The sequence below is a fragment of the Podarcis muralis genome, chromosome 8 (assembly GCF_964188315.1).
Source record: "Podarcis muralis chromosome 8, rPodMur119.hap1.1, whole genome shotgun sequence".
Classification (NCBI taxonomy): domain Eukaryota; kingdom Metazoa; phylum Chordata; class Lepidosauria; order Squamata; family Lacertidae; genus Podarcis; species Podarcis muralis.
The window spans coordinates 1,724,462-1,750,295 of record NC_135662.1 but is presented as its reverse complement, the minus strand read 5'-3'; the positions used below and the strand labels follow the sequence as shown (position 1 = coordinate 1,750,295).

The window sequence follows — 25,834 nt, the reverse complement described above, 5'->3', positions numbered from 1 at the left end:
CATTGCATGCATTGATGATGCTAGCTTAAATTTGATAGCAACAACCTCAGCAGAATTTGTGTCAGCCCCTTTCATAGGAAAAAAAGGGCATCTCAGAAGTGACATGTCTCTCAAGTGATGGGAAGGACAAAATCTGCTATTTGCCGTATTTTTCGCTCTATAAGACGCATCAGACCATAAGACGCACCTCGTATTTGGAGGAGGATAACAAGAAAAAAAATATTCTGAATCCCAGCAATCCCTCTTGCTGTTCTGGCTTCAGCGATAGCTGCGCAGCCTGCATTCGCTCCATAAGACACACACACACATTTCCCCTTACTTTTTAGGAGGGGAAAAGTGCATCTTACAGAGCGAAAAATACGGTATTATTCTTGTTATGGAATAGCTGGAGGCTGCCATGCTTCTGAATCCCAGTTGCTAGAAACCACAAGAGGGGAGATGGCCATAATAATAATAATAATAATAATAATAATAATAATAATAATAATAATAATTTATTTATATCCTTGTGCTCAGGTTTTGCTTGCTGGCTTCCCATAATGGGCATTTGGTCAGCCACTGTGAGATCAGGATATTGGACTAGCTGGTCCCCATTTGGCCTGATCTTAAGAAGAGAAAATTTGGAACAGGAGGAGGAGAGGAAGGATGATGTACTGCCTTGTTTGGAACACCGACAGGACATGGGGAGAGGCCAAGGATTGCACCCTCACACATATAACCCCCCCCCCCCCCCAGATCCCATAGTAGCTCAGAAGCCGCAGTTCCCAGAAGTTGGTTGTGTGTCCACAGTGGGGTCAGTTCGTCAGCTCAGCATCCTGCAGGAAATGGCCCACAGGTCTCCAAAGAGAAGCATTGATGGAGGTGAAGTGAGGAAGGCTTTCATTGGCCCACCAAGATGACTTCCAGCCAAGGGTACCAGCGCCACAGCAGAATATGCTACAGAGACTCTTCAGGTCAGACACAGGCGGCTGCTATAGCCCAGCCGTCTCCATGGAAGTGGCAAATGTCCCGATCCGTTATGCGGCAAACGCACAGAGAAAAGCTACCCGAGACCAAAGGCTACCTGAGACCAAAGGCTACCTGAAGCATCCTCTAAAATCCTGCGGCAGGAGGCTCTCCCACGCTCAGCATCCACATTGGCCATAGCCTGCATCTTGCAGGGGGAGATGGAGGCTGCTGTGCTGGAATTCTTTCCTGAGGAACAGCCTCTCCAGCATCTCCTGCAGGCTGCGCTCCACGTTCTCACCTGGAAGAGAGGAGGAGAGAAGGAAGCCTGGGCCAGGTTGGAGGGGGAAGAGGGAGAGGGAGAGAGGAAGAAGGCCAGGCAGTGGGCAGGCAAGTCTCCTGTTTGCACGTATTCTGATTATTACAGGTATATAGGAAGAGTGGCAAATGAAATTAACGGACTCTGCAGAATTAGACAAAATGACAGGAGGGATTCGAAACCTGCGGTACCAAAGATTCTTAAGAGGACTGGAGTAAATATTTGAACTATTTGCAAAGCAATTGTAATAAACAGATTACGCTAGTAGGACTGCAAGAAGTTTTGTAAGGAGGATTATGCGAAATATTGCAAGGAAGATTATGAAGAGAATACTGTATTAGTTAAGGATAATTAAAAGTAACAGAGAAATTAAGAAATGCAGATTAAGTGATAAAGAATGGAAAATCTTCAGCAGTAGTTGATGGGAGTCTAAAAAAAGTTTGTATAAGATAAAAATGTATGTTAAATGACTGGTGGAAATTATATGTTAAAAAATTAATAAAAATGTATATATAAAAAAACAAAAGGCGCCGAGTCTGTGGATGAAGGTGAGGTGGGAGGGAGGCTCTTTGATGGACTGGAGGTGCCACAATAATAGCAGCACTGTTGGCACAGACCGGTCTCTGCCCCTCCCAATGTTCTGTGCCAGGAAAGCAGACTGCTGTATTACTTAATATTAGCAAAGCGCCCTTCTCTGCCGGTGCTTGCCGGTCCAGAAATAGAACCTGCTGCTGCGCACCCATTCATTATCTCAACCCCCTGAGAGATGCACATTCCTCCAGAGAAGTCTGGCTGGCGCGCTTGCAAACCACCACCCCACCCCTACCTTCCTCCGCCTGTCAGATTGGCTTGAAGGCCCTTCGTGACCTTGCTTGGCAGCCGGGCGGGTAATTAGCGCCTACCCAACCTGCTGCAAACCCCACAGCTTCACGCAAGACTGGCGCAAGCTAATAAATGCTATTTAAAGCAAGGTTGAGCAACCGGCAGGCTTCTGCCTAATTGCATGCTGGGGGCAGGGGAAGGAGCCCAGAGGAGAAGAGGCAGCAGTGTGATGCCGCAGCAAAAGAAGCTAATGCTGCTTTAGGCTGTGTCAGCAGAAATCTGGTGCCCAGATCAAGGCAAGTAATACCGTAGTTCCGCTCTGTTCTGCCTTGGTCGGACCACACCTGGAGTCCTGTTTTCAGTTCTGGGCACCACAATTTACGAAGGATGTTGACAAGCTGGAACGTGTGCAGAGGAGGGCGAATGAGGTGATCAAGCTCAGGCATAGGCAAACTCGGCCCTCCAGATGTTTTGGGACTACAATTCCCATCATCCTAGCCACTGTGATCCACACGACGGTCACCTCCAGACTGGATTATTGTAACTCGCTCTACGTGGGGCTACCCTTGAGACTGACCCAGAAACTCCAGCGGGTGCAGAATGCCGCGGCGAGAGTCCTTACGGGGTCCTCCCTGCGAGATCACATTCCCCCAGTGCTATACCAGCTGCACTGGCTCCTGGTGGAGTACAGGGTCAGGTTTAAGGTGCTGGTCTTAACCTTTAAAGCCCTATATGGGTTAGGACCCTCGTACCTATGGGACCGCCTCTCCTGGTATGTCTTCAAACAAAGATCCCGGGCCACAGGGAGCTTAGGCTGGCCTCAACCAGAGCCAGGGCTTTTTTGGCTGTGGCTCCGATCTGGTGGAACGCTCTGTCACAAGTGACCAGGACCCTGCAGGACTTGACATCTTTCCGCAGGGCCTGCAAGACAGAGCTGCTCCACCAGGCCTTTGGCCAAGGCACAGTCTGACCCCCTTCTTTGGTAATCCTCAGAACTCTAGCCCAATAGTTGCCATTAATTTGAATTTGATTCTGAATTGATTTTAGAATGAATTGATTTTAGAATGCATTTCAATTAATTGATTGTGATTTTATGTAAACTGTGTTACTTTTATTGTTGTTAGCCACTCTGAGCCCAGCTTTGGCTGGGGTGGGGAGGGCGGGATATAAATAAATTGTTATTATTATTGTTGTTATTATTATTATTATTGTTATTATTATTATCCCTGACCTCTGGTCCTGTTAGCTAGGCATCATGGGAGTTGTAGTCCCAAAACATCTGGAGGGCCGAGTTTGCCTATGCCTGATCAAGGTTCTGGAAACTAAGCCTGATGAGGAATGGTTGAAGGAACTGGGTATGTTTAGCCTTGAAAAGAGGAGACTGAGAGGAGACAGGATACCCATCTCTAAATATCTGAAGGGTTGTCACATGGAAGATGGAGCAAGCTTGCAGCATTCGAACCAATGACTTCAAGCTACGAGAAAGGGGGTTCCAATTAAACCCCAGCGAGAGTTTTCTGGCAACAAGAGCTGTTTGACAGTGGAACAGACTCCCTCAAAAGGCGATGAACTCTCCTTCCTTGCAGGTTTTTCAGCAGAGGTTGGACGGCCATCTGTCAAGGACTTTTTAGCGCCGATTCCTGCATTGCATGGGGTTGGACTAGATAATAATAATAATAATAATAATAATAATAATAATAATAATAATTAATTTTATTTATACCCCGCCCTTCCCGGTTCAGAAAACCGGGCTCAGGGCGGCTAACAACAAATTTAAAACACTTTTGACCATTGGAGGTCCTTTCCAGATCTAGAATTCTATGCTTCCATGATTAACCTGTTCATTTGGACTCTGCTAACCTCGGCCATTTAGGCAAAGAGCAGATCAGACACGGTGGACTCAGGAGGATGCCAAGCGCAGCTCGGTCTCTGTGTCATTTTGTGCCAGCTGCCTGGGGAAATTATGCTGACTCTCGGTGACGATTTTACGAGGCTGACTTGGCATCTTCGAAAACGCCCGCCCGTCAGCAGAGGAAGAAGCTAAAGAACCTGGGGAAGGAAGGAAGAAGGAAGGAAGGAAGGAAGGAAGGAGCCTCAGCAGATGTGGAAACAGAAAGCTGCTGTAAATGGAAAGCTCTAGGAGGTGTCAAAGAGATGCAGCCAGACAATTGCCAGAGGCAAAAGTACGCAGAGCTGCAAAAGTAAATTTCACCATGGTACTTGCTTCTTTTGATAATTATTATTATTATTATTATTACTGTATTATTGTTGTTGTTGTTGTTGTTGTTGTTGTTGTTGTTGTTGTTGTTGTTGTTGTATTATTATTATTATTATTATTATTATTATTATTATTATTATTATTTATACCCCGCCCTCCCTGGCCAGAGCCAGTCTCAGGGCAGCTAACACCAATAAAATCACAGTAAAAACATAATAGGGGGGAAAGGAGGGGGGAAAGGAAAGAAAAAAACCAATTTAAAATCCAGGTTAAAATGCAATTTAAAATGCAGCCTCATTTTAAAATAGCTGATAAATCAAGACCATAAGGGGAGGGAAACATATGGGTCAGACCGACTTTGGACTTCCAGGACTCCCTAGCTGGTTCCGTTTAGAGAAGCTTTTAATTTTTGATGTATTACGGTATTTTAATATTTTGTTGGAAGCCCAGCCAGATGGGCGGGGTATAAATAATAAATGATGATGATGATGATGAGACTCTCCCTAGGTCAGGGGTCTGCAACCCGCGGCTCCGGAGCCGCATGTGGCTCTTTTACACCTTTGCCGCGGCTCCGGGGCGGATACTAGCGAGGGGAGGAGGCACATTGTGCGCCCCGACACTCCCCACTGCGGTGGGCGCTGTACTGGCTGTGACGTCGCATGGGGGCGGTGCGTGCGTTAGACACGCACCGCCCCGACGTCACCTTCCCGCCCGCCCGCTACATTGTAAGGGGCATGTACGCTGGTCACTGTACTGAAAGGGGGCATGTACGCTGGTCACTGTTTTGAAGGAGAGTGAAGAACACACACACACAAAAAGGTAACTTGTTAATTTAACATTTATTTCTATGAGGAGGACTAATTCTGAGGGGTCAAACAAAGAAATAATAAAAAAAAGTGACAAAAAAGTTATTTTTATAATCACAAGTTTTGCGGCTCCCAGTTTTTCCCCCCTTCGGAAACGGGTCCAAGTGGCTCTTTTTGTCTTAAAGGTTGCAGACCCCTGCCCTAGGTCATATCCCCTCTATAAGAAGATCCTGCTGGATCAGGCCCATCCAGGCCCACAGGCAGGATCCGAGCACAAGAGCAACTCTCGCTTCCTGTGGCCTCCAGGAACTGCTCTTCCAACTGTGGAGGCCAAGCAGAGCCATCCTGGCTAGCAGGAGGGACAACTTGGCCCCATGACCGCAGGTTCCCAGGGCCATGGGTGCTTTGCAGTGTGCACGGCCCCAGCACCAAAATTTGCTGGGGCCTGGCCCCTTCATGAGGAATTTTGTGGGTGCTTGGGCACCCAGAGAGTTGGCACCTGTGCTGGCTAGTACCCATTAGTATCCCTCTCTTCCTCCTCCTCCTCAATGAATTCATTTAACCTTCTTTTACAGCTGCCCACACTGGTGGGCATCACTGCCTCCTCCTGTGGGAGGGAGTTCCATAGTTTAACTCTGCACCACGTGGAGAAATAATGTCTTTTACCTGTATTGAATCATCTAACACTCAGCTCCCTCACCAGAGTGGTGCATGCTGTGGTTATCTCCCGCTTGGACTACTGCAATGCGCTCTACATGGGGCTACCTTTGAAGGTGACCCGGAAACTGCAATTAATCCAGAATGCGGCAGCTAGACTGGTGAGTGGGAGCAGCCGCCGAGACCATATAACACCGGTTCTGAGAGATCTGCATTGGCTCCCAGTACGTTTCTGAGCACAATTCAAAGTGTTGGTGCTGACCTTTCAAGCCCTAAACGGCCTCGGTCCAGTATACCTGAAGGAGCGTCTCCACCCCCATCGTTCAGGTCCAGCGCCGAGGGCCTTCTGGAGGTTCCCTCACTGCAAGAAGCCAAGTTACAGGGAACCAGGCAGAGGGCCTTCTCGGTGGTGGCGCCCGCCCTGTGGAACACCCTTCCATCAGATGTCAAGGAAATAAACAACTATCTGACATTCAGAAGACATCTGAAGGCAGCCCTGTTCAGGGAAGTTTTTAATGTGTGACATTTTAGTGTATTTTTGGTCTTTGTTGGAAGCCGCCCAGAGTGGCTGGGGAAACCCAGCCAGATGGGCGGGGTACAAATAATCTATTATTATTATTATTATCATCATCATCATCATCATCATCATCATCATCATCATCATCATCATCATCATCCCTGGCCTCAGCCGTTGCTCCCAAGCCTGTGACCCCTGCAATGTTGAAAGGAATGCGGCCCCCGATAGTCTGCCACCGCCGTCCCCCGTTTCGAGCCCCTTCCTGCTTCTTCTGTGCTTGGGGGGTCAGTGGAATCACTGCCCCTGCTGTTTACACCAACCTCATTTGCATCACCCCCTCTCTCAGCTCAGCCGGAAAGATGAGGCGTCCCTCCCCTCCTTACCTGTCTTGGCCGACACCTTGAACCTGCCGGACGCGCCGTGCTCCACTGCAAACCTCTCGGCCTTTTCTTCGGGGACGCAGCTCTCCAGGTCACTCTTGTTGCCCAGGAGGAAGAGATTGGCTTGGCGGGGGCGAGGGAGAAAGAACAGAAAGATCTGAGAACAGGTGCTGGGGCTAAAGGCTCTGAGCCCCTGGCAGGGCAGGAGGCGGCCAGTTCATGTATGGTGGAAGGATATTTGCAGCTCCAACATTTGTTAACAATTTTGTTTGGGCCAGCAGCGTTTTCAGCTTCTGAGACTCCTGAGATACTACTGGTTAAGTTTATTAAAACAAAAAACCACCACCCACAATGACTTTTTATAGATATTCCTGGTTCTGTTGGATCTCTCAGCGGCTTTTGACACCATCAACCATTTCATCCTTCTGGACCGTCTAAAGGGGCTGGGAACTGGGGGCACTGTTATACGGTGGTTCCGCTCCTTCCTCCTGGGCCGTGTTCAGAAAGTGGTGGTGGGGGATGAATGTTCAGACCCCTGGGCTCTCACTTGTGGGGTGCCTCAGGGTTCTGTCCTCTCCCCCATGCTTTTCAACATACACAGACTGTCTTGCCAGAGTAGTGCATGCTCTAGTTATCTCCTGCTTGGACCGCGCTCTATGTGGGGCTACCTTTGAAGGTGACCCGGAAACTACAAATAATTCAGAATGCGGCAGCCAGACTGGTGACTGGGAGCGGCCGCCGAGGTCATATAACAAAGGTCTTGAAAGACCTACATTGGCTCCCAGTATGTTTCCGAGCACAATTCAAAGTGTTGGTGCTGACCTTGAAAGCCCTAAGCGGCCTTGGTCCAGTAGACCTGAAGGAGCATCTTCACCTCCATTGTTCTGCCCGGACAGGGAAGCTTTTAATGTTTAATAGGTTATTGTATTTTAGTGTTCTGTTGGAAGCCGCCCAGAATGGCTGGGGAAAACCAGCCAGATGGGCGGGGTATAAATAATAAATTATTATAATATTATTATTATTTATTATAAATTTGACAGGCAGATTTTAAGAAATGATTGGAAAAAAGAACTTGTGGTTGCTGTGTTGCCTAGACCTAGACAATGGGAGAGTCACTTCTATAGCAAAGGTATATGACTTAAATTGTGACATACAACAGAAAATAATATTTTGAATTTATTGAACTCCACTATGTTTGTATAGAAAAGGACTGCCTAAGACTGCATTTTGTTGGAAATGTAATAAGGATAATGGTTCTTTAAAACATGGTTTTACAATGTCTTATACTTATTAAGATTTGGGAGAAAGTAGTGGATTGTATGAGGGGCACAGGTGGCGCTGTGGGTTAAACCACAGAGCCTAGGACTTGCCGATCAGAAGGTCGGCAGTTCGAATCCCCGCAATGACGGGGTGAGCTCCCGTTGCTCGGTCCCTGCTCCTGCCTACCTAGCTTCTCAGAGCGGCCAATACTGCCTCCTGGTGGTCAGTGGGATTACCTAGGGCAGACTTTCCCAAACTTGGGCCTCCAGGTGTTTTGGGACTACAATTCCCATCATCCATGACCACTGGACCTGCTAGCTAGGGACGATGGTAGGACTGGATCAAGTTCATCTGTTTTACTGAATTCATCAACCAAAATACTTTTAATTGAATAAATGTGCCATGCATTGCGACGCTTGGTCAGGTGTGTGTGCAGGAGCCAGGCCCTGTGACCAGTAGACTCTGCACGACTGGGGCCTTCCTAAGTTTGTTCTAAAGAGGCAAGGTGCGGCCGCACAGGTGAGGCTGATTGGTAACTCACAGCACCTGGTGGCAAGAGCCGGGAAGGGATATAAGGTCAGCATTTTCCCATCGGCTCTTTGCCACAGCAACACGTTCCCTGCCTTGCTGCGTTTGACTCCTTGACTCCTTGCTTCTTGACCCTCGGACCCCTGACTTTGTGACTCCTTGCTCCTCGACCCGCGGACCCCTGACTTTGTGACTCCTTGCTTCTCAACCCTCGGACCCCTGACTTTGTGACTCCTTGCTCCTCGACCCTCGGACCCGTGGCTTCTTGACTTCTCTGACCTTGGATTCTTGGCTTCCTGCCTCCTGGCTTCTGGACCCCCATTCCTGCTCCCACCCTGCCATCTTGCCCCTGGTCCCGACACCCCCAACCGGGACATCGATCGCCCATGAACCAGACCGTGACACGCTTGGGGTCCCGTCCTGCTCTGCAACCCTATGAGTCTGCGTGTCAGGCTGCTGATAAAGGCGCAGGCGCGGAGGCGGGAAAGTGGCCACCGACCCCTCCGTACTCCGGGACTCTTCATTTTCCCCTGCCTCTCACTCACCATCCGCACAGTACTGTCTGGCCAGATACAGCCAGTGCAAGAGGCTGTCAAAGGAGAGGAGGTGCTGCAGGCTGTACACGAGGAGCACAGCATCCGCGTCCCGGTAGTAGCTCCTGCTCAGGGACAGGAAGCGCTCCTCCCCAGCCGTGTCCCACAGGGAAATCTGCGCAGGTCGAAAGAGCAGGTGGTTAGAGCGCCGAACAGGGGAACTCCCTGCCGCAGCAAACCTATGAGAGACTGACTGGAACCTAGAGGGGGATTATCTGGGTTTTTGTGATGACCTAGTCAGGTATGACATGGTCCTCTGTCGTTTTTCTTTCCTGTAGACCCTGTCAAGATCGGGGCGATGGCTGCCGGAGAAAACAACTTACACCTTAATTTAAAGAAAACAAAAGAGATTATTATGGAGGCGGGCGGGTGTGGAGGACTCCCTGGTCCTGAATGGGGTAACTGTGCCCCAGAAGGACCAGGTGCGCAGCCTGGGAGTCAGTTTGGACTCAACGCGGTCCATGGAGGTGCAGGTCAATTCTGTGTCCAGGGCAGCTGTTTACCAGCTCCACCTGGTACGCAGGATGAGACCCTATCTGCCCGCAGACTACTGCAATGAGCTCTATGTGGGGCTACCTTTGAAGGTGACCCGGAAACAACTAATCCAGAATGCGGCAGCCAGACTGGTGACTGGGAGCGGCCGCCGAGACCATATAACACCAGTCTTGAAGAACCTACATTGGTTCCCAGTACGTTTCCGAGCACAATTCAAAGTGTTGGTGCTGACCTTGAAATCCCTAAACGGCCTCGGTCCAGAATACCTGAAGGATCATCTCCACCCCCATTGTTCTGCCCGGACGCTGAGGACCAGCGCTGAGGGCCTTCTGGCGGTTCCCTCATTGCGAGAAGCAAAGCTACAGCAAACCAGGCACAGGGCCTTATTGGTAGTGGCGCCCATGCTGTGGAACGCCCTCCCACAAGATGTCAAAGAGAAAAACAACTACCAGACTTTTAGAAGACATCTGAAGGCAGCCCTGCTTAGGGAAGCTTTTAATGTTTGATGTATCACTGTATTCTAATATTTGGTTGGAAGCTGCCCAGAGTGGGCGGGGCATAAATAATAAATTATTATTATTAATTATTTAGGAAATGTAAATCGAATATTCAGCCACTCATTATTGAGGGGAAGTGTGTGGAACAGGTCTCGGTGTTTTGATTTCTGGGAATGGAGTTGAGAAATGACCTAACCTGGGGAGAAAACAGGAAAGACCTGAGAGCATAGCATATATATTTTCTGAGAATCCTCCAGAAAAACAATCTCTCTAAGGACCTGTTGATGGCATTTTACCATTGTACTGTGGAGAGTGTATTAACTTATGGTCTGTGCGTGTGGTTTGGGAGCTGCACGGCCAGGGGGAAAACAATGCTGTCCTGGGTTGTAAAGACTGCGGAGAGAATAATTGGGTGCCCTCTTCCCACCTTGGATCAAATCTACGCTTCCAGGTGCCATAAGAAAGCTGCAGAGATAGCGCAGGATAGTGCGCACCCCGGAAATGATCTCTTTCAGCTTCTGCCTTCTGGAAGAAGGTCCAGGGTTATAAAGACTAGGACCAGCCGCCTGAGAAACAGTTTCTATCCAAATGCGATTTTTGTTTTAAACGCAGTGTAAGGTAGTCTCTGGGAGAGTATATTGTATTTAATTATGGGGTATTAGAGTTTTTAGGGGGCTAACCAGGCTGGGATAGCAGTTTTGTTGGTTTTGAATGTCTGATGTAGATTTAAATTACGTTGTTCTGTATGGGACAATGACAATAAAGATTATCGTATCGTATCGTAAAAGGGTGTCTCTGTGACAGCTCATGGGTTGTGGAATTCCCCACATGGCGTGCCTGGCACTTTTCTTATGCAGCTTTCAGCAAATGCATAAAACACACCTCTCTGCCCTGATCTTTGACACCTGAGATGTGTGTTTTCAGGACCCACCCAATTCCTGTGACTGCGATTTGCTTTCACTGTTTCTAATTCTGAATTTCGAATTGTTGTAACCTGCCCTGGGGCGTGCAGGTGAAGTGTGGGAAACAGAATCATAGAACTGTAGATCCCAAGGGTCATCTAGTTCAACACTCTGCAATGCAGGAATTACAGAAGGAGAAGAAGACCTTCACCTGTCAGTGCTAGGATTTATTCAGGACTTCAATGCCGGGAGTTCGAAAAGTTGGGTGCCATAAATGCAGAAAATTGCGGTCAAACATACATGAGTACTAGTTGGTACATGAAGGGGTTAAGACAATAGAGCTTTGTTCCTAGACTCAGTTAGGTCATGCCCCTCTTCTCTGATGAGTGAAGAAGTTAAGCCTTCTCTTCCTGTGCCTCACTTTTTCTCCACACCATGTAACCCATCAGGGAGTGTGTGCGTCGAAGCCATCTCCAAAGCTCTGAACATCCATTTGGAACTATCTTCTGTACTTTCTACCCTGGAGGATTCTGCCTATGTTTTTCTTGCTGCTGCTTGGATAAATGCATGAATCGGACCTTTGGAATGTTTTGTAAGTAAATCATTTTAAAGTTACTATGGATGCTTGGGTTGCAAAATGTGATCTGTGTGGGATGCACGTTCGCAACCCTCAGCGGTGCGTCTGCGCACGTGCGGGTTGCGATTCGGTGCTTCTGTGCATGCGCAAAGTGTGATTTAGCACGTCTGCACATGCGCAACCCCCGAAACCAACCCATTCTGGTACTTCTGGGTTTTGGCTGGTCCCTAACCTGAAAAAACTCAGCCTGAAGCATCTGTAACCCGAGTTATGACTGTACTTAACAGTGTGTGGTCTGTTCATTGCAAGAAGGGTGGAAAGAGGGGGCGCTTTGCAAGTGGGCTAAACAGGATTTGCAAAAGGTTTAATTCGTAGAATCACTGCATTTATCAAGCTGGAAGGGTGTCCAACTTTGTGGGTTTAAGCTCTGCTGCTAGGGGCTCCCTCCCACTGGAGAGCGTGTTAAGCTCCAAATTCTGAATCTAGGCACCCAGTCAGTTCTTTTATTATTCACCACAGACATGGGTCACAAGACCCTATATCCCCATCCTCCATGACAGAAACAGCCCACCTCCTCCTCCTTTCTGAGGAGAGAGGGGAATGCAGAGCAGCATGCAGGTGAATCTCAGCTTCCACAGCAAGCAATGTGGCCCCCAGGAAATTGAGCCGGAAGTGATCGAAGGGAAGTGATCGAAGGGAAAGTGAAATTACTGAAGGCTGCATACAGTATACTATTAGAATGGGAGACGAAAGATGAAGAGGTAAAATCAGTTATGATTAAATGGGCACAAGATGTAGGTCACATCATTATGATGGAAGATTGGGAAACATTATGGAAAACTGATTTAAAATTTACAGATTGTTCCCTGTTGAAGGAGAATTACATGAAGATGATGTACAGATGGTACATGACACCAGTGCAGCTAGGGGAAATGTATAAAACTAGTTCAAATATATGTTGGGAGTGTAAGGAAAAGGAGGGGACATTTTATCATATGTGGTGGGATTGCAATGTAATTTAAAAATTTTGGGAAACGATATACAACAAATTGAAGAAAATGTTCCATCTAACATTTGTTAAAAAACCTGAAGCATTTTTGTTAGGGATTGTAGTGAAAGACCTACCAAAAAAGCGGAAAAACATCTTCATGTATGCGGCCGCCAGAGTTTTAATAGCACAAGGATGGAAGACTGAAGAAACTCCAACTAAAGAATCATGGCAAGAAAAATTGAGGGACTATGCAGAACTGGCAAAACTGACATTTAAGCTACGGGACGAGGATAACTGTGACTTTAAAGATGATTGGGAACCCTTTACAAAGTATTTGAAGAGGCAACAAAGCGAACTGGACTCCTTGGCTGGCTTTGAATAAACATTCACAAACTTTTCTATTGATGATAATCAGCTAAATAGTTTGAGGATCTATACAACTGTGTAATATGCAGAAAACAGCATTCTTAGAGAAACCAAAGACTGGAACTGAGGGAAGTGGGAGGGTGGGGGTGGGTGGGTTTTGTGTGGGAGGGTGGGAGGAGGGAGGAAAAATGGGGGGAAAATAAGGATATGTTTTCTGGATAATATGTTTTGTTTCAATTTTGAATAATTTTTTTAAAAGGAAACTGAGCCCCTGCCCCTCTCAGAATCGTAAGAGGGACCAAGCCATCAACTCCCACCCTGCATAAGCCCAAGCACCCAAGTGTGCTTACGAAGGTGCATAGACCCTGTTGTTTTTCCCTCTCCCTTTCCCCCTTTCATGAGGCAGGGAGTTCCAGAGGCAAACCACCAACCAAATGAGTTGCCCGGGAAGCGGGCCCTTACCTGGACCTGGCAGTTCCTGCTGTTGAGCTTCAGGGGCAGGGTTTTCTCACAGGTGTAGCTGTGCTGGCCGGGCGGGTGGTCTCCCTCCAGGAAACGCCCCAGCTTGATCCGATGGAAGAGCGTGGTCTTCCCCACCCCAAAATCCCCCAGGAGGATCATCTTGAACCTGGGGCTCCTTGTACCTGCCATGGCTAAGCTTCTTCACCAGAAGCAGGTGTGGCACACACCTGACGGGCAGAGATGCTCCTTGCCAAGCGAGAGAAGGAGATCTTGAAGCCGCAGCTCAGCTGTGGGGAGGAGGAAATGTGGCCGGGTTTGTTCAAGGAGGGGAATAGGTGTTTGCATTCTCTCCCTCCTTTCTGGCGAAGGACGGATCCAGTACGCAAACACTTCCCCGTTGCTGGAAGTGGCAAAGCCCAGATCCAGACGCAAACTAGTTAGGAGAGCTCGGCCCAAGTTGGATCACCTTAATTTCCACATTTCTTAATTTTTTAAATAATAATCTTTATTAATTTAAATTACATATACAAAGAATTTACAATCTCATACTACAAAAAGAAAAAGGAAAAAGAATTAAGAAAAAATATAAAGAAAATACAGAAAGTAGAAAGAAGAAAAAACAGATTTACATGCATTAAAAAACTTAATCTTCCTAATTAATACTTAAATAAAAAAGACTTCTGATAAAACGAGTCTTCCAGTCATTCTCATTGTACTGTTTATACTGTCATCATTCCCCCCCCCGCAGTTTTATATTCTTTAATATTGTTCCCGTCTACTCCACAAACGGTATTGGTTGTGTTTACAAGTATTGCTCAAGTTCTGCTAATATGGTGTAGTGGGTACAATATGATCTTATATAATCTTTAAATATTCTCCATTCTCCAAATATTTTCTGGTTCAATACTCCTCTAACTCTTCCCGTCAGTTTTGCTAGTTGTAAATATTCTAACATGAGTATCTGCCAATCTGTAATTGTCGTTACTGTTTCGTTCTTCCTACTTCCTCGCCCCAAGAATTGCTGCTGTGGTGGCACGCATGAACAGCGGTCTTATGTCCTTTTTAATTTCTAGTGGTAAAATGCCTAAAGGAAAGATCTCTGGTTTGTTTGTTTTTTAAGTGAGTAATGGAATTGTAGGGGACATGGGTGGCGCTGTGGGTAAAACCTCAGCGCCTAGGACTTGCCGATCGTCAGGTTGGCGGTTCGAATCCCCGCAACGGGGTGAGCTCCCGCTGCTCGGTCCCTGATCCTGCCAACCTAGCAGTTCAAAAGCACCCCCGAGTGCAAGTAGATAAATAGGGACCGCTTACCAGAGGGAAAGTAAACGGCGTTTCCATGTCCTGCTCTGGTTCGCCAGATGCAGCTTGTCACGCTGGCCACGTGACCCAGAAGTGTCTGCGGACAGCGCTGGCCCCCGGCCTCTTGAGTGAGATGGGCGCACAACCCTAGAGTCTGTCAAGACTGGCCCGTACGGGCAGGGGTACCTTTACCTTTACCTTTATGGAATTGTAGAATTGTAGAGCTGGAATGTGAACCATAGAGTCATTTAGTCCAGCCCCCTATAATGTGGACCCACAAAGGGGACACAGAAACTGAAGGATGACTACTTATATGCATTGGACTGCTTCATTCAGTATAGTTGTTATGTACTGAGTTGAATAGGATCCAAAATGCAGCAGTCTGATTGGTCCTAGAACAATAGGATCCAAAATGCAGCAGTCTGATTGGTCCTAGAACAATGCAGCAGTATGATTGGTCTGCAGGAACCACCCAATCCAGCTCCAGATGGAAGTGAATCCACAACCTGATTGGCCTACCGGAGAATTCCAGAATTAGCCAATCACGTGGGGCCCATTGTGTAAATAATGGATATAAAGCAGATACTTTGGGGAAACTTTCATTCCCCCCTCACCACTATGAGCTGAATAAAGAGCATGAAATCCACTCTCGACTCTGAGTATATTTCAATGGTGCTGGCCTTGAAAGCCCTAAATGGCCTCAGTCCAGTAGACCTGAAAGAGCATCTCCACCCCCATCGTTCAGCCTGGACACTGAGGTCCAGAGCTGAGGGCCTTCAGGCAGTTCTCTCTCTGCGAGAAGTGAGGTTACAGGGAACCAGGCAGAGGGCCTTCTTGGTGGTGGCTCCCACCTTGGGGAATACCCTCCCATCAGATGTCAAAGAAATTGACAACTATCTGACTTTTAGAAGACATCTTAAGGCAACCCTGTTTTTATGTTTGATGTTTTATTGTATTTTTAATATTTTGTTGAAAGCTGCCCAGAGTGGCTGGGGAAACCCAGACAGATTGGCTGGGTGTTAATAATAATATTAATAATAATAATAATAATAATAATAATAATAATAATAATAATAATAATAATACAGTGGTACCTCTGGTTGCGAACAGGATCCGTTCCGGAGCCCCATTCGCAAAATGAGCAGAACGCAACCTGCGTCTGCACGTGCCACGATTCACCATTTCTGTGCATGTGTGAGACATCATTTTGAGTGTCTGCGCATGCGCGAGCGGCGAAACCCGGAAGTAACCCTTTCTGGTACTTCCGGGTCACCGTGGGACGCAACCTGAAAACGTTCAACCTGAAGCAAATGCAACACAACGCATGACTGTAATAATGATCATCATCCACATCAGTGCAGGATTACTTCTCTGCAGAGCCACGACAGGTGTAAATGTGAAGATTAAAAACCACCTGCTGGCAAATGGAAAAACAAACAAAGGCTTCCGCCAGCGCCAACTTAGCATGACATTCAGCGCAGATTTCTTTAGCAAACATTGAAGCGCATTCAACAGAAAGGCATAGCAGGCAAAAACGTGTACAGAAAAAGAGCTGGCTGATTAAATGGAACACATAACCTTTTTTCAAGTGAAACTCCATTTTCGGCTACCTTTTCCACGGGGAAATAAACGCCCCCTTGCCAGTGGAAGCGCAAGGAGGGCCATCAACATGTGGCTCCTCCACAAGCGGGAGCATGAAGGTTAGGAAAGGTGTGCGGAGGTAGGGAAAGGGAGGATAAGAACGTAAGAATCCGCTGGATCAGGCCAGCATCTTGTTCTCACGGGCCTGTAAGACAGAGCTATTCCACCTGGCCTTTAATTTGAATTCAGCCTGATCTTTTATTTCCCTTCCCTTCCCTCACCTGCTCTGAGACCCCACAGCTCATTCTCCCCTGGTCTCCTCACTGGCCCAAGTAGGACCAATTCAGCCAGCTAGCCCTGGGGATTATCTAATGCTTATTTCCCCTAAATTGATTTTTGAATTTTATTGTTATTCATGTTTTTATACTGCATTTTATGCTGCTTTTATAATTAAAAGTGTTTTAAATTTGTTGTTAGCCACCCTGAGCCCGGGAAGGGCAGAGTATAAATAAAAAATTATTATTCTTATAAATAGGTACGGCTGCGGTGGGAAGGTAAACGGCGTTTCAGTGCGCTCTGGTTTCTGTCACGGTGTCCTGTTGCACCAGAAGCGGTTTAGTTCTGCTGGCCACACGACCCGGAAAGCTGTCTGTGGACAAACGCCGGCTTCCTTGGCCTGAAAGCGAGATGAGCACTAAAACCCCATAGCCGCCTTTGTCTGGACTTAACTACCCAGGGGTCCTTTACCTTTACAGTGGATGCTCGGGTTGTGAACGTGATCAGTGCGTGGGGATGCACGTTCGCAACCCGCAGCATTCGCAACCCGCAGTGGCGCGTCTGCCGCATGCGGATTGTGATTCGGCGCTTCTGCGCATGCGCAAAGCGTGATTGCTGAAACCCGGAAGTAACCCGTTCCGGTACTTCTGGGTTTTGGCGGGTCTGTAACCCGAAAAAACGCAACCTGAAGCATCTGTAACCTGAAGTATGACTGTACCTTTTTACACCCTAGAATTGCATTAACTTTTTTTGTCTAGAATTGCATTAACTTTTTTTGCTGCTGCGTCGCACTGTTGGCTCATGTTAAGCTTGTGGTCCACCAAGACCCCTACATCCTTTTCACATGCCAAGCTAGGTGTCCCCCAACCTATATGTGTATATCCAGATTAGTCCTGCCTATGTGTAGAACCTTACAGTTGCCCCCACTGGTATTCAGATCCTTGGTCCAAACACCAGAGACATACCCACAGCCCGGCCTTGAGAGCACCCCCCTTCTGCCAGGGTGAGGGGCAGCCTGGCAGAACCCCATAAAACAGGGCCAGAAAGAGGCACCCCCATCCCAACCCAGGCCCTCCACCAACTGAGACATGGAATGTCTTGCCAAGGCAACTGCTCCTCTACCTTGTCTGTCCTCTCGAGGCCAGCCGAGTCAGCCGCCCACTTGACCAAGAGGCTTCTTCCTCCGAGGGATCCGCGGAGAGATCATCGCCCTGCCAGTCACATGCCAGTCACAAGGCCAATGTCCAGAGAGGGCCGCCTGTTCTCCTTCAGGAGTTCCTGAAGAGGCCTTAAGCCTCTGGGGGTGTGGAAAGAGGTTGGCACAGATGGCTGCCCTTCCCTGACCCAGCCTAGTTCCCTGTCTCCGACAGGAGATGGCAAGAAGCAGGGCAAATGTCGCGCACTCCGCGCATCAGGTCTTTATTTGCCTCTTTATGTGGGGCTGGGGTTTGTTTGTTTTCTTGTTTTACAGCCGCGAGAATTCTTCGCCTCTCCTCCGAGCTCAGAAACGGCGCATTTGCGAACCGTGAAATGCAGGTGCTTGAAGCTCAGCCAAGGCCCTTGAGGTTGCCTGGAGTGGCAAGGGAAGGAGGCAGCTGGCGGACTCATCTGGGGAGACCGAGGTCCCAAGCGGCTGTTTATTAGGGTACCCCGTCCTCCGTCACTTCTGGGCTTGGAAATCTGCACTGGGAGGACATTGTCGCAGGTGAACTGGGATGTCTGTATTTCATATATGCTGCCTTCTCCTCTAAGGAGCTCAAGGTGGAATAATAATTATAATAATAAATTAGTTATACCCCGCCCATCTGGCTGGGTTTTCCCAGCCACTTTGGGCAGCTTCCAACACAATATTAAAATACAATAGTCTATTAAACCTTCCCTAAACAGGGCTGCCTTCAGATGTCTTCTAAAAGTCTGGTAGTTGTTCTCTTTGACATCTGGTGGGAGGGCGTTCCACAGGGCAGGCACCACCACCGAGAAGGCCCTCTGCCTGGTTCCCTGTAGCTTTGCTTCTCACAATGAGGGAACCGCCAGAAGGCCCTCGGAGCTGGACCTCAGTGTCTGGGCAGAACGATGGGGGTGGAGATGCATACATGGTTGTTGTTCTCCCCACAACAACCCTGAGAGGTAGGCTCAGCTGAGAGGCAGTGACTGGCTCAAGGTCACCCGGTGAGTGTCATGGGATTCGAACCCTGGTCTCCCAGGTCCGAGTTCGAAACTCTTACCACTGCGCAACCCTCGTAAACGCAATGTTTACCTGTTGACTCCCTACCCGGCAGGAAGACCCATATGAGAGAGGCTGCGCATGGTGACCCGTCAGGGTCAAGACAGCCGCCCACGTTTGATGGCCCACCAGGAGGAGCTGTGAAGGGAATACCTGGCTTTTTCTGCTTGGCTGGTCAGTCCCGGGCAGGCTATAGGAGTACTATTTTGGGGGGACAGGAGGCGGGCGGGTGTGGAGGACTCCCTGGTCCTGAATGGGGTAACTGTGCCCCTGAAGGACCAGGTGCGCAGCCTGGGAGTCATTTTGGACTCACAGCTGTCCATGGAGGCACAGGACAATTCTGTATCCAGGGCAGCTGTTTACCAGCTCCATCTGGTGCGCATGCTGAGACCCTCCCTGCCCGCAGATTGTCTTGCCAGAGTGGTGCATGCTCTGGTTATCTCCTGCTTGGACTACTGCAATGCACTCTACGTGGGGCTACCTTTGAAGGTGACCCAGAAACTGCAATTAATCCAGAATGTGGCAGCTAGGCTGGGGACTGGGAGCGGCCGCTGAGACCACATAACACCGGTCTTGGCTCCCAGTACGTTTCTGAGCACAATTCAAACCCTTGGTGCTGACCTTGAAAGCCCTAAACGGCCTCAGTCCAGTATACCTGAAGGAGCGTCTCTACCCTCATCATTCTGCCCAGACACTGAGGTCCAGCGCCGAGGGCCTTCTGGCGGTTCCCTCACTGCGAGAAGCCAAGCTACAGGGAACCAGGCAGAGGGCCTTCTCGGTAGTGGCACCCGCCCTGTGGAACGCCCTCCCACCAGATGTCAAAGAGAACAACAACTACCAGACTTTTAGAAGACATTTGAAGGCAGCCCTGTTTAGGGAAGCTTTTAATGTTTGATGTATTACGGTATTTTGATATTTTGTTGGAAGCCGCCCAGGGTGGCTGGGGAAGCCCAGCCAGATGGGTGGGGTACAAATAATAAATTATTATTATTATTATGGCTGACAAGAGGCACGCGAGCCCTTTTAACCAGTAGCCTGTTGGTTTCACAGCTGTGACACACCTAGCACCGTTGCAACCTGCTGCAACGAAACCTTGAGTTAATAACTTCCACCCGTTCCAATTCGGCCTGGCTTCCTGACCAGCGCACCCAGGAAAGCGCCGAGGGTCCGGGTGAAAGAAACCAGCGGGGATCTTTGGTGTCAGAAGTGGGATTTCCGACATTCGCAGTGCGAGGTGGCACTACCCACGCTCCAAGGACGCAGCAGTCCTTGCCCATCTCTGCCAGCTCACTAAACCCAGCAAGCTCTGCAAAGGAAGAAGCTGGCTGCCTGAGATGGGCAGTGCCCAGGACCCCTTGCTGCTCATCTGTTGTCTAAGGTTGTTAACAGAGAACAACTTAAGGTTTATGTACAAAGGTTGCAATTGGGTTGAACCACAGGTACTACAGGTTACACGGAAAGGGGGAGGATGTTAGGATATAGTTCCTCCTTAAAAGTGTCAGGCATGATTGTTGTGTGTCACATGCCTGTTTACTCCCAGCACTGTTCTTGCTGGGAACTTCCGTTTTGTATATAGCTTTTGTTCCTGCTGTTTCTTCGACGCAGATGCAAGCAGTCATGTTTTTCCTTTGTTCTGACCTACGTTGAATAAAGCTGTAAATATGCTCTTCTGGCTGAATCTTCCGTTGCGGAGAAAGGCTGAAAAGGGTGTGCATGAGTCTTGGAATGTGTCTGAGGCAAGTGTCGCTATTTGGCTGATGCTGTTTCCACGGGAGACCGGTGATCGTCCGGAGACGACGATGAGGCTGCCTGATGCCTCTGCCTCCCTGGCAGTATCCAAACTGGCAGCGCCCTTTCCAGAGTCGTAGGCTCCCTGAAGACTTTCCTGGAGGCCATTTCCCAAGCCTCTTTGTGGCACCCAACAGACGTGACCAGCCTTTCCTCTACCTCACCTGATGCTGCGATGGCCCCACTGCCCGTCAGACCCCCTGGCCTGCAGTCCCCACCCCCTCAGTCCAGTTCTCGGTGCTGCGCTTGCAGAGCCCGCCGCAAAGTCAGGTTTGCCACCGCCATGAGGCAGCAGACGGCGTCCTCTTTCCGGAGCACCAGTAGCCGCCGCAGCTGGGTCCCTGCCAGCACCCCAGCCGTGCCCACCAAGAGGCTGCCCGCAATCCCGCAGGCGTTTCCGGTGAAGGTGGAAGCGATCAGGATGCTGATGGAGACCACCGAGGTGACGGAGTGGGCCACCATGGCCTTGCCTTCCTCGGAGAAGGAGCCCCAGCTGCCAGCCAGCAACAGCAGCAGTGCGCCCCCCAAGAGGGCGTTTGCCGTGGCACGGTCCCCGTTCAGCCAGTGGAAGCCGAAGGCGAGCAGGGGGAGCCCCACCACCGTGGAGACCCAGGCGTTGTCTGGGCTGTGGCGGGCAGCCTCCAAACCGAGCCCTGGAAGGGCGGCGAGGTGGGTGGCCGTATCCAGGAGGGGCACAAGGGCCTGGAGGAGAAACCCGGCAGAGGTTCCTCGATTGATCTGCAAAGAGAGGGAGTAGACGGCAATAGGAGCTCAGATAATAATAATAATAAAGGTAAAAGGTAAAGGGATCCCTGACCATTAGGTCCAGTCGCAACCGACTCTGGGGTTGCGGTGCTCATCTCGTTTTATTGGCCGAGGGAGCCGGCGTACAGCTTCCGGGTCATGTGGCCAACAGGACTAAGCCACTTCTGGCGAACCAGAGCAGCGCACGGAAACGCCGCTTACCTTCCCACAGGAGTGGTACCTATTTATCTACTTGAACTTTGACGTGCTTTCGAACTGCTAGGTTGGCAGGAGCAGGAACTGAGCAATGGGAGCTCACCCCGTCGTGGGGATTCGAACCGCCAACCTTCTGATTGGCAAGACCTAGGCTCTGTGGTTTAACCCACAGCGCCACCTGCATCCCATATCTAGGATAAGGTAAAGGTAAAGGGACCCCTGACCATTAGGTCCAGTCGTGACCGACTCTGGGGTTGCGGCGCTCATCTCGCTTTATTGGCCGAGGGAGCCGGCGTACAGCTTCCGGGTCATGTGGCCAGCATGACTAAGCCGCTTCTGGCAAATCAGAGCAGCGCACGGAAACGCCGTTTACCTTCCCGCCGGAGCGGTACCTATTTATCTACTTGCGCTTTGTTGTGCTTTCGAACTGCTAGGTGGGCAGGAGCAGGGACCGAGAAACGGGAGCTCATCCCGTCGCGGGGATTCGAACCGCTGACCTTCTGATCGGCAAGTCCTAGGCTCTGTGGTTTAACCCACAGCGCCACCCGCGTCATTATTATTATTATTATTATTATTATTATTATTATTATTAATACCCCACCTATCTGGCTGAGCTTCCCCAGCCACTCTGGGCGGCTTCCAATAAAATATTAAAATACAGTAATGCATCATATGTTAAAAGCCTCCCTAACAGACTGTAGCAAATGTATTGGGAATTATATTTAAATGTTGCAGCTTCTCAGCTTGGTCTCTGTGAGTAAGAACTAACCCAGTGACCCTTGTCGGCAATGCAGTTCAAGAGGAGGAGCGGGCAGCAGACCTTTGCACATCCCGGAGCGCAAAGCCCTGTTTCCACATGCAGATTTTACATTTGCCAGGTGTGCATGTGCAAATAATAATAATAATTTGGCAGGTTGCAGGTTCCCTGTACAGAGAGCAATTATTGGTTGGCCTGAATCCAAAACCCCTCTCTAGCAAAGTTAAAGCTATGGTTTTCCCAGTAGTGATGTATGGAAGTGAGAGCTGGACCATAAAGAAGGCTGATCGCCGAAGAATTGATGCTGTTGAATTCTGGTGCTGGAGGAGACTCTTGAGAGTCCCATGGACTGCAAGAAGATCAAACGCATCCATTCTTAAGGAAATCAGCCCTGAGTGCTCACTGGAAGGACAGATCCTGAAGCTGAGGCTCCAAGACTTTGGCCACCTCATGAGAAGAGAAGACTCCCTGGAAAAGACCCTGATGTTGGGAAAGATGGTGGGGCCCAAGGAGAAGGGGACGACAGAGGACGAGATGGTTGGATAGTGTTCTCGAAGCTACCAGCATGAGTTTGACCAAACTGCGGGAGGCAGTGGAAGACAGGAGTGCCTGGCGTGCTCTGGTCCAGGGGGTCACAAAGAGGCGGGCGCGACTAAACGACTAAACAACAACAACAACAGCAAAGGCCCATCACCCAAGAGGTCAGGCCAGCAAGCTGAAACACCAGGGGACTCCCCAAATCAAGTTCCATTCTTTTCTTACCTGGAAGGTTTGGACAGCGGAGCCCAGGGACACGACACACAGCAGGAGGTTGGAGAGCAGACCGGTCACCTCATCAGGCCAGCCAGGTATTGAGGCCGAGGCTCTGCAAATGAAGGCAGAGAGAAAGAGGATTATTTCACGCCTCCTTAGAATCAAAGGGACCCCAAGAGTCATCTAGTCCAACCCGCTGCAAGGCAGGAATCTCAGCTAAAGCATCCATGGAAGATGACCATCCAATACAGTGGTCCCTTGGTTCTCAAACTTATTTCGTTCCAGAAGTCCGTTCCAAAACCAAAGCATTCTGAAACCAAGGCACGCTTTCCCATAGAAAGCAATGCAAAACGGATTAATCCGTTCCAGACTTTTAAAAACAACCCCTAAAATAGCAAGGGAACATGAATTTTACCATCTAACGAGACCATCGATCCATAAAATGAAAGCAATAAACAATGTACTGCAGTCACACAATCAATCAATCAGTAGCTGAACTGGGTTCCACACAGTCACAAAAACAAAACAAAAAAGAGCCGCAAAAACGCAAAATAAATAGCAAAAACAGACAGACCTCAGCGCAACACTCAAAATGGAGAAGGTTCGGCGTCCGAAAAGAGTTCGCAAACTGGAACACTTCCTTCTGGGTTTGCTGTGTTTGGGTTCCAAGTTGTTTGAGTACCAAGGCGTTTGAGAACCAAGGGACCACTGTATCTGCTTAAAAACCTCCAAGGAAGGAGTACAAGACAGGAGGACGTGTGCCGCTGTTCCGGTCCTACCACCTCCACAGGGGCAAAGATGTTTCTCAGGCAGGATCTTTTGGAATCGACCCTCAAGTACCGCAGATGGCAAACCACCCAGTCTTGCAAGTGTAAAAGCACGTCTGTATTTTGGGATACGAAGTTTGTGCAGATATGGGGCCAGAGAATCAAAACAGAGAGGTGGAAAATGAACGTACCAAGGGCAGAATTTCCTTATAACGCCCAGGTTGTTCTGATGCTCAATATCTTTTAGACGTTGACAAATCAGATGGTTTGTTTTAGTGGGGCCCATAGTGAGTAGGTGTTGTGGGGATCGTCACCCCACTCGTACCATCCCAGGGCGCTCAACCACTGACACAATGTCCTTTCTTCTATCAGATCAAAATGAGCAGATAACAGCAAAGGTTGCTAAGTTCATAGCTGTATTGCAACATTAATAATAAATAAATGAAGTGCAAAAAATAAAAAATAAAGTTTTATGTTATCTATCTATCTGCTCCAAGGAAGGAGTCCCAAGGGAATCTGGTTCCACTGTTCCTCATTAGAAGGGAGCAAGGGCCAGCCCCAGGGGTCAGCTGATTTGATTCTGAGACACTCACTCTGCCATGGCGACTTTTGCTCTGCGAGGGAAGGAGCGTGCAGGTTAAAGAGCCCAGGAGTCAGGATGAGGCACGGCTGCTGCGCGGGCATCGAGCTACAAGACAATGAATCGGCATGTCAGGTGTCGGAGGCGAAGTTCTTGCTCTCTGCATCTCCTAACCAGGAGGCAATTTCAGACAGGTAATCAAGTATCCAGCACTTACCCCAAGATTGAGGGCACGGCAGGTAAAGGATCAGCTTGAACGCTGCTCACCTGGGCTCAGCCGTGGGGCTGAAGTTCATAATGAAAAACTTATAATCTCAGGTGCCTGGTTAGAAAGATGGTGGCATATTGCTAAAGCAGAAAAAAACCCCCGACTTTTAATGAAAAGTTGGGCAAAGGGTAAAGCAAAGGCGCTGGATTTTGTGGTCATTTGGGTGTGATATATATCTGTGGTTCCCAAGTTAGTTCCATAAACTCACCCCTAGCGCTTCCTATCCAGCCCTATAAAAAGCCTTATTCAAAACAGCAGTGTGCAGTGAGGAGGATAACGACACACACAAATGAGAAACAGTAACCAATTATTGCACATTTATTCAAAGGCCAACTGAAACTATTTACTTTCTTTTTTGTTTCTATGTTATGTATTTTTGTGTTTCCATGTTGCAAACTGCCCCGCGATCCTCGGATGGCGGGCAGCAAAGAAATTGAATGAATAAATACGACAAGGCTGATTTGACACAATGAGTTTGCCTTTTTCCTCCTCCCTCCTGACCCCTCTTCCTTTTGTGTCGCTAAATTGCGAGTCTGACCATTTGAAAGCGGCACTGGGCCCCCTTGCCTCTTAGCACGCCCCCCTCTCCAGAGAACCCCGCTTTGATATAAAGGTAAGGGGACCCCTAACCATTAGGTCCAGTCGCGGACGACTCTGCGGTTGTGGCCGGCGTACATGTGGCCAGCAGGACTAAGCCACTTCTGGCGAACCAGAGCAGCGCACAGAAACGCCATTTACCTTACCTATTAATCTACTTGCACTTTGACATGCTTTCGAACTCCTAGGTGGGCAGGAACAGGGACCGAGCAACGGGAGCTCACCCCGTCGTGGGGATTCGAAGTGCCGACCTTCTGATCGGCAAGTCCTAGGCTCTGTGGTTTAACCCACAGCACCACCCGCGTCCCATATATATATGTGTGTGTGTGTGTGTGTATAAAACAACCCTCCAGGGTCTGAGTTTGCCTTTTTATTCCTCCCTCCCAGCCCCACTTCCTTTTGTGTCGCGTCTCCTCAACGCCAAGTTCCCAGGGAGCGGAAGTCCCGCCAAAGAAAAGAAGGGAGGAAAGCTCAGAGGCCAGAGGGATGGGCTCCCCCGGCCTCCATTTGCCCGGCCCGCGCTTCCCTTCCTTCTCCCTACCCGGCCCGTTTCTCCCCCGAGCGAGAGCGGAGTCCTCCAAGTGCCCGACACCGAGTCTCCCACGGCTAGAGCGGCAGGTCGAGAGGAAACCCGGAAGAGAAAAGAGCC

The 25,834-nt window shown here is 49.1% G+C and overlaps 2 protein-coding genes across 2 annotated transcripts; both read right to left on the bottom strand.

Annotated features, from left to right (window-relative positions):
* Positions 1 to 603: 603 nt before the first annotated feature.
* Positions 604 to 18,297, bottom strand: LOC114600155 (ras-related protein Rab-19-like). Its single transcript, XM_077932668.1, has 5 exons — positions 17,614 to 18,297; positions 13,336 to 13,581; positions 8,998 to 9,160; positions 6,668 to 6,787; positions 604 to 1,246 (listed from the first exon to the last, which is right to left on the bottom strand). The coding sequence occupies exons 2-5, from the start codon at positions 13,522 to 13,524 to the stop codon at positions 1,125 to 1,127; spliced, it is 594 nt and encodes a 197-aa protein (XP_077788794.1). The 5' UTR covers positions 13,525 to 13,581; positions 17,614 to 18,297; the 3' UTR covers positions 604 to 1,124.
* Positions 18,298 to 18,737: 440 nt separating this feature from the next.
* On the bottom strand, positions 18,738 to 25,834 carry TMEM276 (transmembrane protein 276). Its single transcript, XM_077932669.1, has 4 exons — positions 25,727 to 25,834; positions 24,334 to 24,428; positions 22,983 to 23,085; positions 18,738 to 21,241 (listed from the first exon to the last, which is right to left on the bottom strand). The coding sequence occupies exons 2-4, from the start codon at positions 24,339 to 24,341 to the stop codon at positions 20,726 to 20,728; spliced, it is 627 nt and encodes a 208-aa protein (XP_077788795.1). The 5' UTR covers positions 24,342 to 24,428; positions 25,727 to 25,834; the 3' UTR covers positions 18,738 to 20,725.

Bases quoted from the DNA above. Each gene is read 5' to 3' on its own strand.
- LOC114600155 (XM_077932668.1), bottom strand. From the start codon at position 13,524: ATGGCAGGTACAAGGAGCCCCAGGTTCAAGATGATCCTCCTGGGGGAT. The intron at 9,161-13,335 runs GTAAGGGCCCGC...CGACCTGCGCAG, and splicing joins GCAGGAACTGCCAGGTCCAG to ATTTCCCTGTGGGACACGGC. The intron at 1,247-6,667 runs GTAAGGAGGGGA...CCTCTCTTCCAG, and splicing joins CAAGGTGTCGGCCAAGACAG to GTGAGAACGTGGAGCGCAGC.
- TMEM276 (XM_077932669.1), bottom strand. The intron at 21,242-22,982 runs GTAAGAAAAGAA...CTCTCTTTGCAG, and splicing joins CCGCTGTCCAAACCTTCCAG to ATCAATCGAGGAACCTCTGC.